We start from the raw sequence: 22223 nt of genomic DNA on the forward strand, positions 1-22223 counted from the left end.
TCTTTTATAGTAGAATCATGTCTCAATGGAGAAAATGTGTGATTTCATAAGAAACCAGCATACTTGGAAATATTTGTGAAGTTCTTTGTAAAATAAAAACCCTTTTATTTTATACCTATTTTATGATTTGCTTTCACCATGACCTACTCCACACACAGCAGCCTGATGACATGTAAACTATGTGAAATTCTAATGGTGAGCAGAGCAAGAGAATGAGAAGTTACTAGGACATACAAGAAAAAGCAAAGACCTTGGAGTTGCATACATTTGGCCTGAGTCCACCTCTAAAAGCTACTTAATAACTGTGACACCTAATGGAGGTGTTCTTAACCTGGGGTCTGGGTCTGTGGACCCACATGGGCCATTGGTAGGATTCAGGAGATCTGTGCACTTGGATTAAAAAAAACAACTGACATCTTTACCTCCAGTAACCTCTAAACTGAAACTCTAACTGAACTCTAACTGAAATGTAGCATTTCTTTCAATAACGAATCTAGACAATTGGTCACAGTATTTTCACCGTACCTATGACTTTGCATCCACAGAAGTCACGAATAATTTGATACCATAGTAGAATTGTAACATGTCTGAAAATATTTATACTCATCACTAATTTGAAATTATGGAGGCTATGAACCCAGCACTTAAGCTTTCTTAAAGGCCTTAATAAAGCAACATGTTACCACACCACAAGTGTGTAATTTTAATATTTTGATGAGCGCATTGTAATATAATTCATTTTCTTCATAACCCTATGTAGTTTGGTTTACGAATTTTACAACATTTTGGGAAACAGTCCATAAGCTTTACCAGCTCTCCAAAGGGGTCCAAGGCATTAAAAAGATTAAGAGCTTCCACCGCCTTCTTGGGAATTCATTAGATGTACAAGGGAGAGAAGAGCTGTGACATAGGGTCACTGAGATGACAGATTACATAGCCAAGTGCACTGCCCAGCGCCCCACAGAGTAGGTGCTCAGCAGAAGCCACTCTGTATTGAAAATGATAAGACAAAGTAATTTTCTGTATTACACATTTCATTTTTCCTTAGCATGACAATTTCCATAAAACTTAGCATTGGTCTTCTAAGGAATTAAGGTTAATGCTTTCTTATACTAGACTCCTCATTTGTTTAGGCTGAATGGTCTTGTGTTGTTTGGGATGACATAGCTGTGTGGCTGTCCTAAGTCCACATTGCTATTGCTGGAAACAACCTACACACAAACCAGAGGTGAGAGCCTACACTGTGGCTGAGGGGGAGGTCTTTCTGGGGACATGAGGCTGACCTCGCTGCACTACTTTGAGCCAGCAGGCAAGGTCTTGGCCATGGTAGCGGAAATGAGAACAAGTTATTTAGAAACTGGGAACACAGAGCTACTTTAAAGCTTGCCAGTGATGGGACCTTCAAAGGCAAGACTAGTCTTTAGGCTCAGCATAATGAACCTCAATGTGAGAAAATTAAGTAATGTTTCAACTTGAGTCCCAAATCAACAGTCTCAGCAATATGAGTTTCCCACAAATGGGAGTGTGCTAGAGCTATGGAGGGAAGATTCATGGCCTTCTTAATTAACTCCGAGGTGCTGCACATAAGGGGAAAACGATAAATCAAGTAGATTACTGCCAGTGATCTGAATTTCCAAATGAAATAAGAGAGGTATAGTGCCTTGAGTCGTTTTGTAAATGTGTATGGTGGCGGGGAGGAGGATGGGGGGAGAATCTCCAAGGTCATCCCTTATGTTAAGATTTGCCACTATGCACAACAGTCCCTTGATTTCAAGTACTTGACATATAGTCAGGTGTGAAAAGGCAGGAATTAGGAAGATGAGTAAAACACATAATGGGAGAGCAACACAATACACACACACACACACACCTGTGATTGTTATTCCCACATTTTTTCAAAACATAGTTATTGAAAACCTATGTGTAACAGGCACGAAGCTGAGGATATAGTGATGACCAAGATAGACAAAGTTCCTGCCCCCATGGAGCTCATACTCTTCATGGGGGAGACAGGTATTCAACAGACACAATCCAAAACAGGAAGTTAGAGGCCAAAGTAAAGACAGTGGCAGGGAAAGCATTCAAGAGGTGATTAGGGTGCATACGTCACAAATTTTGGGGCTTGGGTATTTGAAAATGGGAGGAAAAGAGATGGCAAGCAGAGAGTCCAAGCTTCCTAGATTAATGAAGGAGTAGGTACCATTAAACATTGTAAATCCAAAAAGGAGGATCAGTTTCGGTGACAGATGTGAAATAACGGACCTAGCACTGGATGAGTGGAGCCCATCCTGCACATTCGCGGATCAGTAAGGAGGGGGCAGTTAGAAACAAAGACTGGAGGGAAGCTAGGGCTACGGGCTGGGGAGTCCTTTCCACAGAGGCACTCATGGAATGGAGTGAATATATACACGGAAAAACAAAATAGTAGGGATACAAGTTAGGGAGAAGCCTCCATCTGTGTAAAGAAGTAGGAGAAGAAAGAGGACAGAACAAGTTAATGGGCACAAGAGAAGAAAGGGTTTCAGAAACAAAGTAGCCAATGGCATCAAACACAGGGAGGCCACGTAGGTGAAGGTGGTGTCAAGGAAGATGCCTAAGTCATCCACGAAGAGGAAATGGGCAGGGAACTCTTGGGACAGACAAGACCTTCGGGGAGATGTGCTGTTACTAAATGAAGCCAGGGAAAGGGATTTTGAGGCCACCAGGATCAGAGATGTGTGTAGAGTATAAGCCGTGGTGCCAGCTTTGAACAAGGGAGAAAGAATGAAGACAATGTGGATGAGAGATCCAGATGAATTTGGAGACAACGAAAAGGGAAGTTGAGGGTGGACACAGAAAGTCTTTATATGTGCTGGTAAGGGGATTGGGAATTACTTCAGGAACTTCAGTATAATGGGTACACCTGAAATTGATGGTGATAAGTTTAGCAAGGTTTTAACAGAGGATGAAAAAGGATTATGGGACAGTCCTGAGGGCCCAGCTAAGGTTGGAAAGGTTATGTTTGTGATGGGACAAGTCACACTGCTAGGTGCTTTTCTATAGTGATTCTCAGCAGCTAGCCTGAGTAGAGGCACACTTGTTAGTTTTATCTGAAGCTGAAGAGTAGAGATAATGAGTAAGCAGGGTCAATGGCACATTGGAATTAATCTAAGTTGATAAATTCAAAGTTAATATCCAGCAACCAGCCCAAATGGGGAGGCAAGAAAGGAAGGTCTGAGACACTAGGGGTTTCAAGGTGAACCTATACAATGCCAGGGAGAGAGCAAAAGAGGTGGCACTGGACACTCTGATCAACAAGGAAATGTCACAGTTGGAAATACTGAGAGTAATCTAACTAAAAAGAGCAGAAGACATGAACAGACATTTCTCCAAAGACGACGTAAAAATGGCCAACAGACACATGAGAAGATGCTCAACATCACTCATCATCAGGGATACACAAAGCAAAACTACAATGAGATATCACCTCACACCTGTCAGAATGGCTAAAATAAAAAATACAAGAAACAACAAGGGTTGGGAGGATGTAAAGAAAAAGGAACCCTGATGCCCTGTTGGTAGGAATGCAAACTGGTGCAGTGCAGCCACTCCGGAAAACAGTACGGAGGGTCCTCAAAAAATGTAAAATAGAGTTACCATATGATTCAGTAATTACACTACTGGGTAGCTGCCAAAAAAAAAAAAAAAAAGACAGAAAAAAAGAAAATGCTAATTTGAAAAGATACATATATCTCTAGGTTTATTGCAGCATTATTTACAAATAGCCAGATTCTGGAAGCAGCCCAAGTGTCCACTGATAGATAAATGGATAAAATGGTATGTGTGTGTACCCAAACACACACACACACACACAGGAACATTACTCAGCCATGAAAAGAATGAAATCTTGCAATTTCCAACAACATGAATGGATCTAGAGGATTTAATGTTAAGTGAAATAAGAGAAAGACAAATACCATATGATTTCACGCATATGTGGAATTTTAGAAACAAATGAACAAAGAAAAAAGAGGGATAAACCAAAAACCAGACTCTTAAATATAGAGGACTGATGGTTACCAGAGGGGAGGAGGGTGGTGGGGGTGACATAGGTGGTGGGGATTAAGAGTGCACTTGTTGTGATGAGCACTGGGTGTTGTATGCAATTGTTGAATCACTATACTGTATACCTGAAACTAATATAACACCGTTAACTATACTGGAATTAAAAAAAAAGACCAGTCATAAATACTGATGGTGGACACAAGACAGACTAAAAAAAATAGCCTAACAGGGAGCTATATAAGCAACTGGCTTTAAAACACTGATTGCCCTAAGAACAAACTGGACAACAAAGAAGTAAGTTATGCAAGAAGCCCAGAGCCTAGCAAGCAAATCATATCACCAAGTTCTGCCAAGACCCCTCTCTCACCATGCCAGCAGCATAAGCTAATTCTGCTGAAGGAAGCCAAAATGTCACATAAGGGTTCTTTCCAGCTTCCCAGTGTCCCTTGAGAGTATACGGTTTTTGTAAAACACAATGAGCAAGCCAAATCAGGTTAGAGATATTACAAGGAAAATCTGGCAGGCAGCCATCTCGGCTTTGTTTCAACTGATGTTCATAAAAAACACAGGTTAAGAAAATGGTAGCACAACGTCTGGTGTTTGAGATCTAACAGCATGCAACATGTTTATGGCATACATTAGGCCACAAACTTCAGTATGGGGCTGGGGCACACAGAACTTCAGATCTGGTGGACAAAGGATGGAAATAGGAAAGCATGTCTTGTATTGTAATAAATACAGACTGCTCTCAGAAGACCACAAGCAGGTGGTTTCATTAAAACAAAACAAAACAACCCAAAACCTACTGCCTTTAGATTAAAAAAAAAAATTCATATGTTTTAGTCCTGTATAAAATAGAAGGTCAGTGCACACTTGGCTAATTACAGCTTTTTTTATGAGGCTATGACAGACTATAATCTGGCAAAAACGAGTCCAACTGAAACAGCCGGAGTGATGGTTTGGGGGAATTAGGTGAGGATTTCGAGTGGGAATAAAAGTGGGGGAAAAGGAAGAAAGCTTTCATTAAGCAGTTTATACTCTGGTAGGAGGATTAAAAAAAGCATCCCCAGACTGATTTTATTTTCATTCCAAACAACCTCTTATTTAGTGTATTTTTCCTTCAAGTTCTTGAACACATTTATGATGATTGCTTTCAAGTCTTTGTTTCCTAAAACTAACATCTGGGCCATATCAGATGTTAGGGAGGGTCTCTACTGACTACTTTTCTTCCTTGTCTAAGATTTTCCTGTCCTTCATGTCTAGTAATTTTTTACTGCATATTAGACATTGTCATATCGGATTCATTCCTATGAAGACTATTGATTTTTGTTCTAGCAGGCAGTTCAATTTCAGGCTGATTATGTTGAACTTGTATAGACCTAGATTTATACCTTCTTAGAGCAAATCTGTGAAATGCCCAAAGTGTTTCCCAAGAAGATCTAACTTGTCAGGACTCATGTTCGAACTTTGTCTCCTCTGAAGATTGTACAGAGGCTTGGTTTTAGGTGTTGTTAGAGTGGCTCTAAAGCAGGCTCCACTCTAGGACAAAGTTCTTATTTCTAATATCTCAGTTAAAAGAGTAGGATGTTAACCAGTCATTTCCATGCTGGCTGGGGTGGAATGCAATGCCTACCAGCACCACCTCACCTCTGGTCTCATGGTTTCATTCTCACCCATGTATTCGCTGCTCTTTGGTAAGATTGACAGTCTTACACCAAATAACACATGCAGCTCACCCTGAGCAATGGACTCATGAAGGAGCCTCATGCAGACTTCTGTGGCCCTCTTCTGCACAGATCCCTCATCTCCAGTCCCCTATGCTACAGATTCCAGCAGCTTTAGTCACCCCACCACTGACCTATCTCTTCTGAGGATGGTGGTACTGCTGTGCTGTGCTTAGGTTCTAATGCACTCCACTGCAGTAGGGAAACTGTCCTCAGTGTGAGCCAGTGATCAAGAAGGCTCACCTCGTGTTTCCTTTCTTTCAGGGACCAGTCTTTACTGCCGATTATCCAGAGCTTACAAACCATTATCTCATAAATCTGTCCAGTTGTTTATGGTAGGAGAACTAGTGATAGCCACCACTTAATAGATCTTAATAGTTCTGCATTCCATATGAATGCTGAAGAAAAGTACAACGTTCCATTTTTATCATGCAGCTCTCCCAATGCAAGTGAGTATCAGAGGCTCCTGAGGGCTCACAGAAGCATCCCTAGAGTTCCTGGAATCCTCCATTTATTCACTCTTTGACTCAGACACAAGTTCACAATGCATTCATTCACCCATTCAATAAATACTGAGAGTCTACCATGTGCCAAGCACTGTTCTGGGGACTGGGGACTGGGGACCCAGTTGTGGGAGACAGCAAATGTCCCTGCCCTCATGGAGCTTATTTCTTGCTGGGAGTGGTTCTGGCCCCACTCCAAAGCAATGCTTCCCCTCTGCATTTGTTCCTCTAATTATTGACTTGATAGAGAAAAGGGTGACTTGCATGAGCAAAATATCAAAAATAATTTAAAAACCTATATCTAGGGGTGCCTGGGTGGCTCAGTCGTTGGGTGACTGCCTTCGGCTCAGGTCATGATCCCAGGGTCCTGGGATTGAGCCCCGCATCGGGCTCCCTGCTCTGCGGGAAGCCTGCTTCTCCTTCTCCCACTCCCCCTGCTTGTGTTCCCTCTCTTGCTGCCTGTCAAATAAATAAATAAGATCTTTAAAAAAAACAAAAAACAAAAAACACCTATATCTATGTAACACTATGTCACAGACAGTTGCAGGTGCTTTGTATGCATGAATTAACACTCAAAATAAGAAAGTGTCATCAGAGAGGAGGAAACAGGCTGAGACTTGCTCACAAAGCTCATGAATAGCAGAGACAAGACTCAAACCTAAGTAGTCTGACTCCTCACATATTTTTTAAAGATTTTTAAGTAATCTCTACACCCAATGTGGGGCTTGAATTTACAACCCCAAGATCAAGGGTCACATGCTCCACTGACTGAGCCAGCCAGGCGCCCTACTCCTCCCAACTTATAACCACTGCATTGTTCTATTTCTCAAAGAGAGAAGAGAATTACATTGGAGATGGGGGGAATAAATTGTGATAGTTTCTAAGCAAGAAAATATAAGTTTTATTTAATAGAAGCCAACTAGGACCTGGGAAGGTTGTGAGAAGTTAAAAGAGGCAAGAAGAGGTGGCTCAGTCGGTTAAATGTCTGTCTTCAGCTCAGGTCATGATCTCAGGTTCCTCTTTCCCTCTCCCCCTTACCCCTCCCCTGCCTCACTCTCAAACAATAAGAGAGGCACAAGACAAGTTGATTGAGTTACTATATAAGGGCACAATTTTCTTTGTCCCACTGACCATGAGGAAAAAAGTAGTGTTCTGAATCAGAAAAAGAACAGAAAGCTTTCCTGAATAAAAGGCTTGAGGGTTCCTTGAGGAAGTTGAGCATATAGGTGAAAGTGATGTAATTCTAGCAACCCCCCTACTGGTATATGCAGAACTAGTCCCATCAGATGCTTCAAGAAAAAGTGCTCTGGGATCAGGTCCCTATGAGAAATATATTTTCTTTGGAGACTTAAAATGCATAGCAGCAAAGGAAAAGATCTGATAAATCCTATAGTAAAGAAACCCGTTTTATTTAACTCAGAATTTCCCAAACTTAATTGACCACAGAATCGCTTGTGAATAAATGAGGTGTGTGTAAGAGACAAACAGACACAAGAAAATACCTCTTGGAATTGCTGTTCTAGGAAACCCATTTTAGAATTTGCTATTTAGTAGCAAACACGAAGCTAACTAAAAATCCATTTTCAGAGGAGGTCAAACCTCACTATTGTGGCCATGCAGAGTCTTACAAAGAGAATTCGAGTAGAGCTGTAGTTTAGGTATGAGAAAATATTAAATCTTTATTAGGTAGTAAATGACAAGGAACTGACTGCAAGAAAGGTACCAATTTGTGCCTAAGCAGGATATGCCTTTATAGCTTACCCCAAAATGATATACATATTTGAAAAATTAAAGTTAAAATGAAATTTCTAAATTAAGAAAAACATTTTGTAGAAAAGATAGTACAACTAGCAGCCGAGGCCATGTAGGTTATTAGGTCTTTAGGTTATCTCAGTTACCCATTTTGGGGGGTCACAGGTTACTAAGAAGCTATCTTGTCCCCTCAAGGCAGCCACGTGAACCACATCACAATAACCTGAAGGAAACCCCCAGGTGTAGGCTAGTGTTTCTCATCAGCCTTTTTATGGAGACTCACATGACTTCACCCTGCAGCTCACCTATCACTTGCCTATTGGGGAGACTGTGGGTGGAAGACAGTTTCTGCCCCGCGCTTGTGAGCTCCGCCCTTTCTCTCCTCCTGCGATAGGAAGGTGCCCCTCCGCAGGACAGTGGAGGCCTGCGCCACTAGGATGTGCCTGGCACACTCAACTTGCTTCGCCCGTAGCAATGTATCACTTAGGAGTTACTGATCGCCTCTCTCATGGCAGGTTTAGCTCCTGCTATCTCCTACTGTTTTTATTAGGTTGTTACCCTCCGGTTATCTACAGCATGGCAATATACTCTGATCTTCAGGTATCTCTGTGTCCCCTCTGCCCAGCTGTCCTACCATTCTTTCTAACATTAGTTTTCCAATTTTTTCTCTTACTTTTCTAAACTAGTCTGTTGCTCTCTGATATCCCAACAAATCAGGCTGTACAATGATTAGGAACCTAGATTCTGGAGCCTAATAATGTAGGTTTGAACCCAATAATCCCCTGCATACCACCTGGGGACCTAGGACAAATGAAGTAACTTCTGCACCTACCTGTACAGTGGAGATCATCACAGTACCCCCTTCATATGGTTATTGTGAAGACTGAAATAAGCAATGTAAAAAAATGTTTAGCATAGAGCTCAAAGCGTAAGTGTTATGTTTGCTCTTTCTAGTTTTTTTTTTTTTTTAAGATTTTATTTATTTATTTGAGAGAGAGAAAGAGCATGAGCAGGGGGGAGGAGGCAAAGGGACAGAGAGAAGTAGACTTCCCGCTGAGCAGGAAGCCAGACGCAGGGCTCGATCCCAGGACCCCCATGACCTGAGCCCAAGGCAGATGCTCAACCGACTAAGCCACCCAGGCACCCCTGTTATTTCTTCTATATTCTCTCTCATTCAAAATCTTGTAGCCTTTCTTCTTGACCTTTATATTTCCCAGGTACACGAATATTATACAGACTCAGTAATTAAATTTCCCATTACATGGACTTATCATTGTTCCTCACATCACAAAATTAACAGAGCTTCCTATCCTTAAAGTTCATATCCATCTCCCCCGCCCCAAAGCGTTCCCATAACCCTCACTAATTCATTCAGTCTCATTCTCATTAATCTATTTATATTTTAAAATTTGCTAGGTGTTGTAATAGACCCACGTTTCAAGGAATTAAAGGTTTGTTCGACACACTATGTTCAAGAGAGTAAAGCAATTTAAAATAGGTATAAATAAAGGCTCCAATTTCCACTCAGTTCTTTTCTTTTTAGAATCCAAAAAGCTAGCTCCATTTTAAGGACCCACACTCTGTTGCTTTCAGTGTTTGGCAACGTTCTTGCCAAAGAAAGTTTCATCTCAATTTTGAGATGTCCAAAAGTACATTAGAGTTGTATAAACAGATATATGACCAGAGAAATATTCTTTTTCCATCTTCACTGCTCAGCAAAATTAGACCATTTTCCCCTGAGGTTGGAGAAAAAAAACCTTATTTGTTCAACTTTATTATTGTTTTAATAGTACTCTTTCTTGCTGTATTCAGGATACTGCTGTCAAGCTGACTTTCTCTCCAGTTCCCTAACCCTTATTATTCTCTTCTTGAATCTTGTACTGGCTTCATGTGAATTTCAAGGTTTCCTTTCTACGTCTAAGGGCCCTAAAACTCCTTTTAGCCTATCTCTCCCTATGGCCAGACTTGGCTTCCTCCTCAGAGCTAGCCATGGCTCAGCCCTCTCATTTACTAGGTGTTTATCCATCACCTACAAATATGCACAGTGTCTATCATGTGCTCAGTACCACATTACCAATATGACACTGTCCACAAAGGGATCTCGAGTGAGAAAGGTTGTTAGTAACCTGGGCAACTCTCCATACACAATCCTTCTCTTCACCTAAAGATCAGCAGCAAACCTAACCATCCCCTCATAGGTCTACTCTGTGTCATCTGGGACAGGACGTGGAGAATTCGGAGTTAAGAAATGCATGTTCACGTTGTTGTTTTTCCTATGCCAAGGTTCTCTGGGATTCAGGCTTATCCTACTACACAGTTTATGCTAAACTATCATACTTGATTCAAGTTCTCTGGTGGTTTTTTGTGTGTGGCCCTTGTCCCTATTCTTCATCTTCTTTTATAGTCCCAAGTCACACCTGGCAGGGTATTTTTTTGGTGAGTAAAACCCCTGCTGCCTACATGGCTGACAATATGAAGACTGACTGTGAAAATCTCAGATTCTTAGTATAATAAGGTTTGGTATTATAGGAATTTGTATACACATAGGTAACATTTTACCCAAAACACAATAGCTGCACTACTAAAAAGTCCTATTCAGTGCCACAGTTAATCTCTAAGCCTATTGATCCTCTTGCCCAAAATTAGTAGGCTAATTAACATATCACATACACATGATTCTAATGTATAATTAGGGACTTTTCAAAACCTATGTTAAACACCAGAAACCAGTTTTGTGAGAAATCCAGGTAAGCACATACACCTTCATTTGTATCAGATGCAATTTTGAAGGTGTTCTACTTAAAATATTTAAAAAATGATGAGCAATGAGACCCTGCAGATACTTTACCATCAAGGCCGGTAAGCAGGAAATCCACAGTCAATATGCAGGTAGAGGTTTATGTTAATGAATCATTTTAAAAACATGCTTTATAAAAGAACTTGAAATGGAACAAGGCAACTGAAAGCTCTCTAAAGATTTAAGTAAGTTTTCCCCAAAAATGCCTTGAAATGGAACAGTACAGATAATTCATTCCCAGTTTTCTACTTCAGACCGTGAACCTCAGCTCTGGTACCAAGAGATGGAAACCACTCTTCGCCTCATATAAAAAAAAAGGGACAGTTGATAGAAATTCATGCACTGAATTATGAGCAGAATTTTTCATTCTCATTAAAAGCCAGTCTTGCTTTTGCTTTGCCTTTTTCCTCTTTGGGGATGTGTGTTTTCTTAACATAAGTTGATTTTAGGTTGTCCCCAGAAATCACGGTCTCCTTAATTAAGTTGGCTGAAACACCAAGTCCTCTTTTAGACCTGATAAATCAAGTTCTAAGTGTTCTCTCAACTCATGCTCACACGTTCAGTTTCAGTAAAAACTCATGTTACCCTGCACAGATGGGGTCGGTCGCCGAGAATGTTTTTTATTAAAAATGAGCTGCTATTAAACAACTTTCTGATATTAAATTATTTGTTTGTTACATCCTGATATATTCTGAGATTCCAACAATGTTCTGAATTCATAAAGTACTTCTTCACCCAGGATTTAAAAGTTTCACTCAAACATAAATCCATTAATCTCTCAAACTGCCCTATGAAGTCAAAAGAGCATATTCTAACTCTGCATACAAAATACTTCCAGAATGAGCTTATCATAAATCAGTCATGTTTTCAGCCATATCCACAGAAAACTACAATCCCACATCTCTGCAATAGAGAAACAAGAAAATTCTGTATAGAGGTGGATGTTAAATAATCTCCAGTAAATATTTTAAGACTGCAAACAATTTTTTCTACTCTGTTAAAAAGATACATTTAAAAAATAAACATGCGGCAGATACGAGGTTGCTATAAATTCTGAAAACGGCTTACCTATTAATGTAACTGAGGGCAACATAGGTTGGCTGCTGTAATTCTTGTTTTTCTAAAACACGTGGATCTGTATCTGTAATAAAAACACAATTACGATTTTTCAGCTTTTGCATTAGAACATATGAGGGTGCCTAACAAAGAAATAAGGGCTAAACAGAGAAAAAGATTTAACATTCCTCTTTTTAAAGAAAACCCAGGCAGGAAAGCACCATCATTTGCTCATTCATTCATAAATAACAAGATATTACATTACTTTTCAAGGGAATTCCAAACATCAACAGTGATAAAATGTCCATCTGTCACACAAACTCTTGCACAATCCCCCTCATAAATATTGGTTTTCACTGCTTACAGTTACAATGTTGGCATGGTTTTTGGAGGGTAATCGGCCTAAGAAAGAAAGTCTCTGTTAATTATGCTCACTTGAATGCTGGAACAAATTAGTTGCCATTGGAAAGCTCCATCAATTTGAAAACCTACTGAGTATTGTTCTTGCTCACTGAACACTTCCCTGGGTTTGGATTCACTTTCTGGAGGGCAGCTCTTCTTTTTAATTGTATAATGAGTTTATTATAACTTCTTCTAGACTCTCAATCAGGAATTCTCATGCTGGTTCAGAATCCACAAATACCGCATTCATCAGAGGGGCTTTCCCCCCTGAAGAGAGCGAATTCAACACCATAGCAACCTTCTGTAATGGTGCCTCTCCAACATGGCACACACACAAAATGCACTTTTCACAACTAGAAATGCATTCTCAAGCTTCTCACATGGAGCAATGATTGCACTAAACACATGCAAAAGCAATGTTTATATAATAAGACTATAAAGGGGGAGAACTGCACACATTTTCATTTTCCTAGAAAAAGGCTCAGACATTTCACACAGATTTCATTATAACCTCATTTAAAACCATCTCATTATTAGAACTCTTCCAGCTGCACTTGGCAATAACACCTTCTTTGATGTAATGACAGATGTTGTTTCAAGCACCTTTGTACAGGAAGCGTTTACTGCACGTGGTTGATGTAAGATACACTAACTCCAAAGCACATTAACAGGTGAGGGGAGCGGGGGCGGGGGGGGGGGGGCAGGCACAGTGGCAGAGAGCACGGGTGGCAAAAATGATAGCATAAAAAAATCAATTTACAATGCTTTTGACTCCCAGACTAAAACTAGGCAGTAGTGGCAATTTTATTCTTGGTGTTAAAGTTAAGAATCTCATGTTCACTTTATTGTTTTTCCTATGCCAAGAATTTCAGAGACCTACTATTCAGAAATCCTGCTTCCTGGGTCTTTGCCATTGCAGGTCTTTGAAAGCCAAATTCTGAAACAGACAAAGATTCTCTGAATGGCTCCATCAAGTCGGGTCTCAAGGTTTTGGCAAGACGAGTGAGAACGAATCAGTAACCCAGCATTTCCTCTCCCTCTTACAATGATTACATATGCAACTGTAGCTGTTTGTAGATCACTAGCCTGCAGATACAACCCACGGTTCTCTACATACTGGAAAACACTCTTCAAGGGAAACTTAGGTTTTCAAATATAACCCTTCCTCACACTCATCTAAGTTTGCTGTGACCCCACAGCATATGTGTTTCTGAGAAACACTTTGTACACTCGCCCTGTGTTCGCTAGAGGAGTCAGTAAAACAGTGCTCACCAGGGAAAGGTGTTTTATCCCCAAAATGGTCCACTGGAATGCTGGGCAGGCCATGTGTGCAAATGGTGACTGACAGACCAATCCTGCAAGGTCTTTGTAGGTGCTTAACAAGGTAAGAAACAAGAGATTGGAAACAAAAACCATGAAAATGAAGAGGAAGATAAGAAAGAACAAGGCAATGATTGCAAAGGTCTATGTGGAAAATTTCTCAAATGATCACAAGACACTTTGACCTCAAGTGGAGCGCCTGATGATGGAAACGCCTGATGATGGAAGTGCTTAGCTTTTGAGACAAGGGCCTGAACTTGATTCACTAAAACCCATTCCTTCAGAGCCATCTGGCACATGATTACATAAGGTGTATTATTTTGAAAGAAAAGAGCACCATTCTGAGTCTAAAGTGTGTGTTTAAAGGGGAAAAGAGTTAGGAGGCCAATAAACATTTTTATATCTTCCACTGTTGCCTTTATACTTGTAATTGATGCTCAGTCTGTTTTCCCACAAACCATCCTTCGAAGCTTTCCTTTGTTTCCAAGTCATAGAAGTTCTCAACTCTTTTAAATACTGCTTCTCTAAGCTACCTTGACTTTTACTTTTCTTTTACTAGGTGTGTGAGTAGGTATACACACAAACATACATTTATATTATTCCTTTCCTCTTCACATTCCAAGACCTCTTTGGGGAAGGGGAAGAAGTACCTTATACAAAATCCGTTAGTTCTCTAATGCTCAAATGAATGGTGTTGGCCACAGACATTCACAGAAATTACACCCTGTGATTTTTCACAAACAAGAATGTTTGCATTCCAACCGCAAAGCAAGGTACTGAAATATTGTTTTCTTCGTTTCACCACCTTCTATAACCTATGCTAGCCTTACGCTCACATACCCTCAAATGATTAGTGGTGAAATGGACTTCCAGAAGCTTCCAAATGCCACCCTCTCCATGACAAAAAGACCATCTGGAAGCACCGCAAGCAAGATTCTCTTTTTCTAGAATGTCGACTCTGGCAACCACAAGAAAGCTGGACTTCTAGACAGACTTCCACCAGGCTTTCAACATCTTTTTCAGATTAAATGTTTCCTTGGACAACCTTGAGAACATTCATTAAAGCTTCGAGTTCTTAAAAATGAAATCAGGCACTTGGTGCCCACAAACCAGGAGAGGTCTACACAAGTGCTACCGGACAAATAGCATCAGCTGCTGGTTGCAAATAAACATCAGCCCCGTCCCTCGCTTCCTGGCTGACTGGTGTGCCGTGATCATGACTCACCATTTTATGGATTTAATGACGCCGTTGAGCACTTCACATTCAGTACAAGTAGAATAGCTGCCTTTATTATTCCTCCCTCCCTGACAGAAAAGGGACTGCCTGCTGCTAGAAACTCTACAGGAAAGGATTAGAGCAACAAGAGAGGAGGATTTTCACAGCGGGACGATGACGTGCTCCTCAGGAACACGGAGCGTCCATTGTCAGAGTGAGCTGGAGAGAGTAACATTATCCACTGGAGATTACTGAATTCCACAAGAAGAATTTCCTTCTACCACGTGCCACACCACGGAGAAATTTTCTGCATAGGGTAAGCCGCTACAGGAAGAAATGGGATCTCAATGGCAATGGCTAGAGCCCACAATCTCCCTGACAGTTCTCTCGCTTGTTTGTTTACAGTGCCAATAAAAACCTGTAACTGGAACATCAGCTATCGAGGCCCAGAGATAGAATCCGCCTCGGTCAATGGTCTGTGGGATAGGAACACTTGATTTTTTTCATCACCGCAAGATGCTCCTCAGGCTGGCAACTGGCAAGGCGGCAAGCCTTTCTATCATGTGGCTGTCTGGGGCCACACAGAACAGCACTCTACCACTTTTATAGCACTAAGAAGTGAGAAGAAGATAAACCCAAACTTTTTCAGCAGGGCAGGGTATAGCCAAAAAAGCACGGAGAGATTCTGGTTTTCTGCCTCATGCCACCCCTTGCGTGCTCACAGATTCCAAGTTGACTGAAGGCTAAGAGAATTCAAATGTTAAGATGTATCACTACCACGGTGATAAAAACCTATCAGCTTGCTTCAGTTTCTAAAACATCTTCTAAAATAGATGGCTATGTGCCCCTTCTGGCATTGCTCCCTCAGGCTAACACTTGAATGCTCAGCTGTATATAAGGACTAGCCACAGGTACAAAATGGAAGATTCCTGTAACTCACAGGGTCCTAGGGACTCATGGCTTTACAGATTCAACTGCATGGCAAAGGGCTCAATGTCACAGCACTAGCTCCCACGACTTCTCAAGTGGTGGGGTAGGGTGGGGGGAGGGGGAGAAGAAGGCACGCCAGATGGGAGAGATAAGGATAGGACAGCCTTCGGACCCTTCTCAGTAGGAAGTGGGATTTTGACAGGACCAAGAAAAGGCCACCCTGCTCAATCAGTAAGGCTCCTGTTCCTCAGCTCTGCTGTCTCTGGTGTTGGGAACCAATGGCAATTAAGTGGATTTGTGACACACCTTGAACCTTTTGTTGTACTATCTTCAAGTCAAAATGAAAACTATCAAGGTTATTTGCTGGGTTAACAAAGGCTAATTAATAAGCTCATGGGCTTCGGCTATGCTTTAGCTAGCCTACACTGTTAGGATTTTATAGGCCTGAATTACTTATAAATTTAAGAAAGTGAAAAACCAGCTGTCCTACCTCTCAACAAGGCTAATGAGGCCTCTGTTAGCAATGAGCTATTTGCAAGCTGAGAGGCAGCAGTTGGGGAAGAGGGGATATCATGTCCCCCCGAGAAGGCCTTCTTCAAATTCTGCATCCTCCCAACATCAGGCTCTTTCCTCAGTGTGTACGGCAGCAGTGGGAGGTAGAGAGGATGTGGGTGGGCAGGCAGTGGGCGACTGGCAGTGCTGGAAGACCCTGGAGAGGCAAAGGCCCACCCAGTCAGATGTAGGGTTTTGAAGATCCGGACTGGATACACCACTTTTCTTTGGACTCACTCCGTAATAATTAATGGGCACAGTCTGTTCTCAGTCTTCTCCTAATAGCTGAACTCCTAAAACCACAGAGTGTTAGTTTATTCAGTGTGGCCTTCCACAACACCCCTGGCTGCATTCACCACATCCCCTTCTCTGCACCACTCTGCTGCCAGCACTCCTTTTATTTCGGTCCCCACAGAGGAATCATCTGGGTATACCCTTTTCCCTTCCATACTTCTCAGAGGTGAAGAACTGTCTCATGTTCTCTTACCTCTCCAGCTCTCAGCTCAGTGCCTCACGTGTAGGAGAATGCACACTTACTGAACATATACGCTCATTGTAGGACCAGAAAGTGGAACTTTTGGTCGAACATGGCAAACTGATCAAGGGCATTGGTTGCTGTCACCATCCTAGGCCCCACTGAAGTAGAAATAAAGCAGTAGAAAACTCCCCAGGGATAGAAGAAGGGGAGACATCAGCAGTCCAGTGATTTTAGCCAGGATTTTGGAAGATGGAAAAGCCCTGCAGGAGTGGAAAGTGACCCAGGGAGTAGGAGCAGCTACACCCTTGAGTGGCTGAGGAGACCCGTGAGCCAGGAGGTGAACCCGCTGTGGAAGCCCTGAGAGGCTCTGGCTTGGAGGTGCCAGGGGAGGTGGAAGGGCAAGGAAGGGGAAGTTCAGAGCAGAAAACAGGAAGACTGTTTAAAGGATTCATTAGCCAGAGACACTGAACCAGTGAAACCAAACATGGCAAAGGGGGAGAAGGGACAGACCAGGTCTGAAAGGGGGATGAAAGTAGAAAAATGCCTACTACCACTGCTTCCAAGAACACCGGCAGCTAGTTAGAGGATTCCTCTGATTATGTGGGCGCAGAAAAGACACCATCTGATGCTGACATCTGGCAATTCCCTGATTAAATGATCTCCCCACAGTTACGTCCATGATCAGCAAGCCTCATCAATGCCTCCATCCAGAGCCTCCCATCAGCCTTCTATTGCCTCGGTCTTAAATATGAGCCAAGAACAGTCAAGGAAGGATCATCAGACATTTGGAGGAAAGTCGTGAAGATGAACGGGATACACGATAACAATGGTGGGGGAGGGAGATGTGGAGACAGAAGCAGAGCAACAGACTTGGGAGGTCAAGTGACATGGCTGCTCGCACAAACCCAGTTAGTGGTAAGGCTAGGACCGGAAGACCTACATCCTGAGTCCCAGTAGGTCAGCATTCTGACCTTTCAAAAGGCGGCTCATCCTCTGAAGTCAACTCATTGCAACTATCCAGCTGTAATGCTGGACCCCATGCAGATGATCTTTCTAGCTTTCTTAAAAGCCCAGCATAGTTCTACTTCAACATTCGCTCCACTTTCAGGACTGAATTTGATGAACCAACAATTTACAAAGACAACTTTTAATTCACGGCTAGTTTACTCCAGCTGCTGAAATAAATATTTCTTGTTGGAAATGGTCCTTTCAAAAAAAAAAAAAAAAAAATCCTACAATTGCACATAACCAGCCTTTGAATGGATCAACTTTTCCTTAGTTTATAGACCCGTCATTTGAAACTTTTCCCAAGCCATAATTTCCATTACAGGGCAGTCAGTGGAAATTACAGTGAGATTCTTGCCTTCCCAAATTCAATGTGAAATCCAGATGCACTTAAGTGTTGCTGTAAACTTTATGAGTTAAATATCTAAAAGTCAGGGACACTGTGCAGCACAATAACACCACCTATTAAAAAAAAAAAAAGCATTCACGTTCACATTTGTAGCTGGAGTTTTCCCCTACAAGTGAGTGAATAAACATTCGACTGTAGGGACAATGCTCTAGGAGGCCAATTCATACACAAACACGACATGTTGCAGCCTTCCCAGTTTCTGGCATGGCCAGAGGGTTCAAGTTATTAGAAATAGACAGTTCTGACTGGATGCTTTCTAACTTTTTACCAACCCATCAAATTCCTAAGGTCATTGAAGACCCCTTGAGAGTCACAGCTATTTTTCCTAAGTATGAAATGTGTAGGCCTGATATCTATGACACAATCAGTCCCTACTCTTTGATGGTGACAGAATGTTATTTATCCACCCAAGCTCTCACCTTGTTACCTGGGACAAGGGGACCGGCCAGAGACCAACGTGGCCACCAGGCATGCTCGTGTGCTTGTGAAGTGCACAACCTGCCCCTCTGTATACAGCAGCCCTGGAGACGGAGGTGCTAGGATTACATAATAACATTCTTTCAAACAGGAGTAAGGCCAAAACTTGGTCCCATTTAATCCTTCATGAAGGTGTGTGTACACATAAACCTACAAGTCTACTTTCCCCAGAAATGAACCTGATGATGGATCCAAGCAGTATGCCACATAAAAGAGCACAAAGGAGCGTCTATGTCACTCCTGGCCAAGGGAAGGGTCTTTAATAAGCAGGCATCTGGAAGAGGAGATAGCTGCTGGTGGGTAAGGCTAGGTGACAAAAGAAAAGGCAGGGAGGATGAGGCTCTGAAGTCCTCCCTTCAAAGCTGGGAGGGAACTGTTTATGCGAAGACACTTCCATTCCTTTTGCTTGAAATTGTTTACCAAAGGAAACCCTACCCATCCTCCAAGGCGTTGGCCTCTATACTACCTCTACCATCTGTTGTGCTGTACATATTTGCAAATCCATTTGAACACCCCATCAAAACGGAAGCTGCTTAGGGGACCAGTCCTTAGATGACACACATCGTAAGCCCAGTGCTTTGTAAATAATCACTGTGCATTAGGATGTAGGCTGAACACATAAATGCATGCCCTGGACATGCATAACACAAAAGACACTACGATAAGCATCCAGCTCAGACAATTCGACTAATAAAGTCAGACAGGAGAGGAAAATAGACCCATGTAAAAGGACCGTACCAGTATATAGAGATAGTTACATGAAAAATATACCTATATTTGTTCAGAGGGCAACAAAATGATGCAATATTAGAATGGGGGTGCAGATAGGGTTAATTTGGGAAGGACTTACTGATGAATGGGAACGGAGTTGGGTTTTAAAGGGAGGGAGGCAAAGGGAGTCACTCATAGGTAAGGTTAGGGAATCTAAAAATGACTAAGTTTGAAGCAGAAAGCATAGGCGAGAAGTCTGTAGGTACTATGGAAAGGCCGGAGGGCCAATATTCATTAGTTATAGAATATTTATGGAGGAATTTTCGAACGGTGGTTCTGAACTGTGGGCAATTTTACACTCTGCCCACCCCAGGGATGTTTGGCAATGTCTGGAGACAAGAGGGGTGGGGGTGGGGCTGCTGTTATCTAGTGGGTAGAAGCCAGGGATGCTGCTTAAATGTCCTACAATGTGCACATGGGACAGCACTCTCCTTCTTTTCCACCCCCCAACAAAGAACTGTTTGGCCGAAAATGTCAATAGTGCCAACAAGGAGAAAGCCTGCTTTAGAGCAACACGAACATTATGAGAAATGGAGCTGTTGCTTCTAGATTGCCTGTCAATGATAATTTTCGTTATTTTCTATTGTCTGAATCCAGGAAGCCAAAAGGCTGTTAGGAAGGTGCAAAAGGAGGATACAAGAGGTTGTTTGGACTTAGAGAAGAGCTTGGACTTTCTTTATGGAAACCAAGAAATAGAATTCGTTTTGAGAAAGACATACTGAATTCTTGCCACATGCTAGTTGCTCAAGGGAAATTCTAAGTCAGTAGGTCCACAACTGAGCAAGAAAAATGACACAATTCACAGTTAATAATAATCCAAGACAGACTGTGATGTATGGCAATAGAGAGAATCCTACTAAGTGCTGTAGAAAAAAACATGATTCTCTGAGAATGAGAAACTTCTCGAAAGAAAATCTTACATGAGTTTTGAACTAAATCTCTAGTGAGAAGAGACAAAACGGTAAGTCAGAATAGAAAATAGTTTGAGCAGATGAACAGAAGTAGAGATGGGCAAGACATCCAGTGCGGCTGGAACTCTGCAAGAAGAGTCTTGCAATTCAGACTGGGCCCACATCCTGGAAGGTCTGAAATGCTTGGCAGAGTTCAGACTTACTTCTGTAGACAATGGAGAGCAGCTGAAGGGGTCAACCGATAGGTCTGTGTTTTAGAAAAATAACCAGTGGTGGGGTGGAGAACTGAGGAGAAAGTAGAAGACAGAAATAGAAAATCTGGTGAAAGTAGAAATGGAAAGACATAATTTTTCTATGTTACAGATCTGAGTGCCTCATTATCAGAAGTAAGGAAGTAACTAGAAAGTGAAAAGGGTTTGACAGACAAGAAAAGGAGGTCTGCTTCTGATGTGTGGGGAGACATTTTGCAGAACCAAGAAGCCTGGGCCTCAAAGCAGGAGAGATAAAGGAGTCATGATACACACAGAAACTGAGTGCTGACGATCCCATCATACAGCCACACATTCCAGCAGGCCCTTGAAACAGAGCAAGTCCCTTAGAACAATGATATATAGTAAAAACCCAACTCTGACTAAAAACTTGGTTATCATATCACTCAGCCAACTAATCGGTAAGTACTGACTGAGGACCTACCAGGGATAAAGAAATCCCACCCAGTATGAAGAAAAGCCAAACGTTGTACTGCACTAGAAACCAAGTAATTGGTAAATTTCACAGGAAAGTGTAGCAGGGGCTGGGGGTGCAGAGTCACAAAGGGCCCAGAGTTCAGTGTTTTTTTTTGTTTTTTTTTAAGATTTTATTTATTTATTTGAGAGAGAGAATGAGAGAGAGTGAGCACATGAGAGGGGGGAGGGTCAGAGGGAGAAGCAGACTCCCTGCTGAGCAGGGAGCCCGATGCGGGACTCGATCCAGGGACTCCAGGATCATGACCTGAGCCGAAGGCAGTCGCTTAACCAACTGAGCCACCCAGGCGCCCCAGAGTTCAGTGTTTTACAGGATCTGGTACCCGAGTCTCTAAGGCTCACTCTTGCAGTTACCCTCTCACTGGAAGCCCTGCTCCCATTTCTTGGTGTTGCTTTAGGATTTATAACGTGACCCCCACCCCCCAGTCAAACTGCCTCAGTTCAATACTAGCTGTATAACCTCTTTAAATCCTAGTTTTCTTCATCTGTAATGTGTTGATAAAGGTATGGGGCGCCTGGGTGGCTCAGTCGGTCAAACGTCCCACTCCTGGTTTCGGCTCAGGTCATGATCTCTGTGTGGTGAGATCGAGCCCCACATCTGGCTCCACGCTGGGCAGGGGGTATGCTCTTTCCCTCTCCCTTTGCCCCTCCCCCAGCTTGTCCTCTAATAAATATTTTTTAAAAAATGTTGGTAAAGATAATACTTTTGCCCTAGGGCAGAAATGAAGGATTAAATGAGCAGTGTTAGATGTAGCTACTACTCAATTTTTCAGCCCATGAAGTGTTTTGCAATTAAATGCTGAACTGTTATAGATTATCTCCATTTTATAGTCAGAGGCAGAATGATGCAGAGAAAACCCAAGAACTCATCATTCACACAGTGTGGCAAAAACTGTTGGCTGCCATCCAATAGTCCTTTTCTGTTCTTCCTCCACAGTGATTAGGAACATCACCTTCCTGTAGAAGTCTACATTTCCCAGCGTGCCAGGTGCAGCCACGTGACTAAGTCCCCGCCGATAAGATGTAAGACTTCTGGGAAGCCTCCTTAAAAGCATGCACCTTTCTTTGGGGTAATTTTCCCTCCTGCCAGCTGGAAGAATAACTGGAGCTCCTGCATCTACTCTGGATAGGAG

General features: G+C 42.2%; 1 protein-coding gene across 2 annotated transcripts in view; it reads right to left on the reverse strand.

Moving 5' to 3' along the window:
• JAZF1 (JAZF zinc finger 1) overlaps nt 1-22223 on the reverse strand; it is a 324728-nt gene that overhangs the window by 126999 nt on the left and 175506 nt on the right. Inside the window, exons 1-2 of one of the 2 annotated variants that reach the window (XM_036074495.2) lie at nt 12142-12213; nt 11889-11961 (exon numbers count right to left, since the gene is read on the reverse strand). In XM_036074495.2, coding sequence (XP_035930388.1) covers nt 11889-11961; nt 12142-12184 — 116 coding nt within the window. In that variant the 5' untranslated portion in view covers nt 12185-12213. Of the gene's footprint in view, nt 1-11888; nt 11962-12141; nt 12214-22223 lie in introns of those variants that run through there. The other variant, XM_036074494.2, reaches the window with a different exon arrangement.

This window comes from Halichoerus grypus, chromosome 12 (genome assembly GCF_964656455.1).
Source record: "Halichoerus grypus chromosome 12, mHalGry1.hap1.1, whole genome shotgun sequence".
NCBI lineage: Eukaryota > Metazoa > Chordata > Mammalia > Carnivora > Phocidae > Halichoerus > Halichoerus grypus.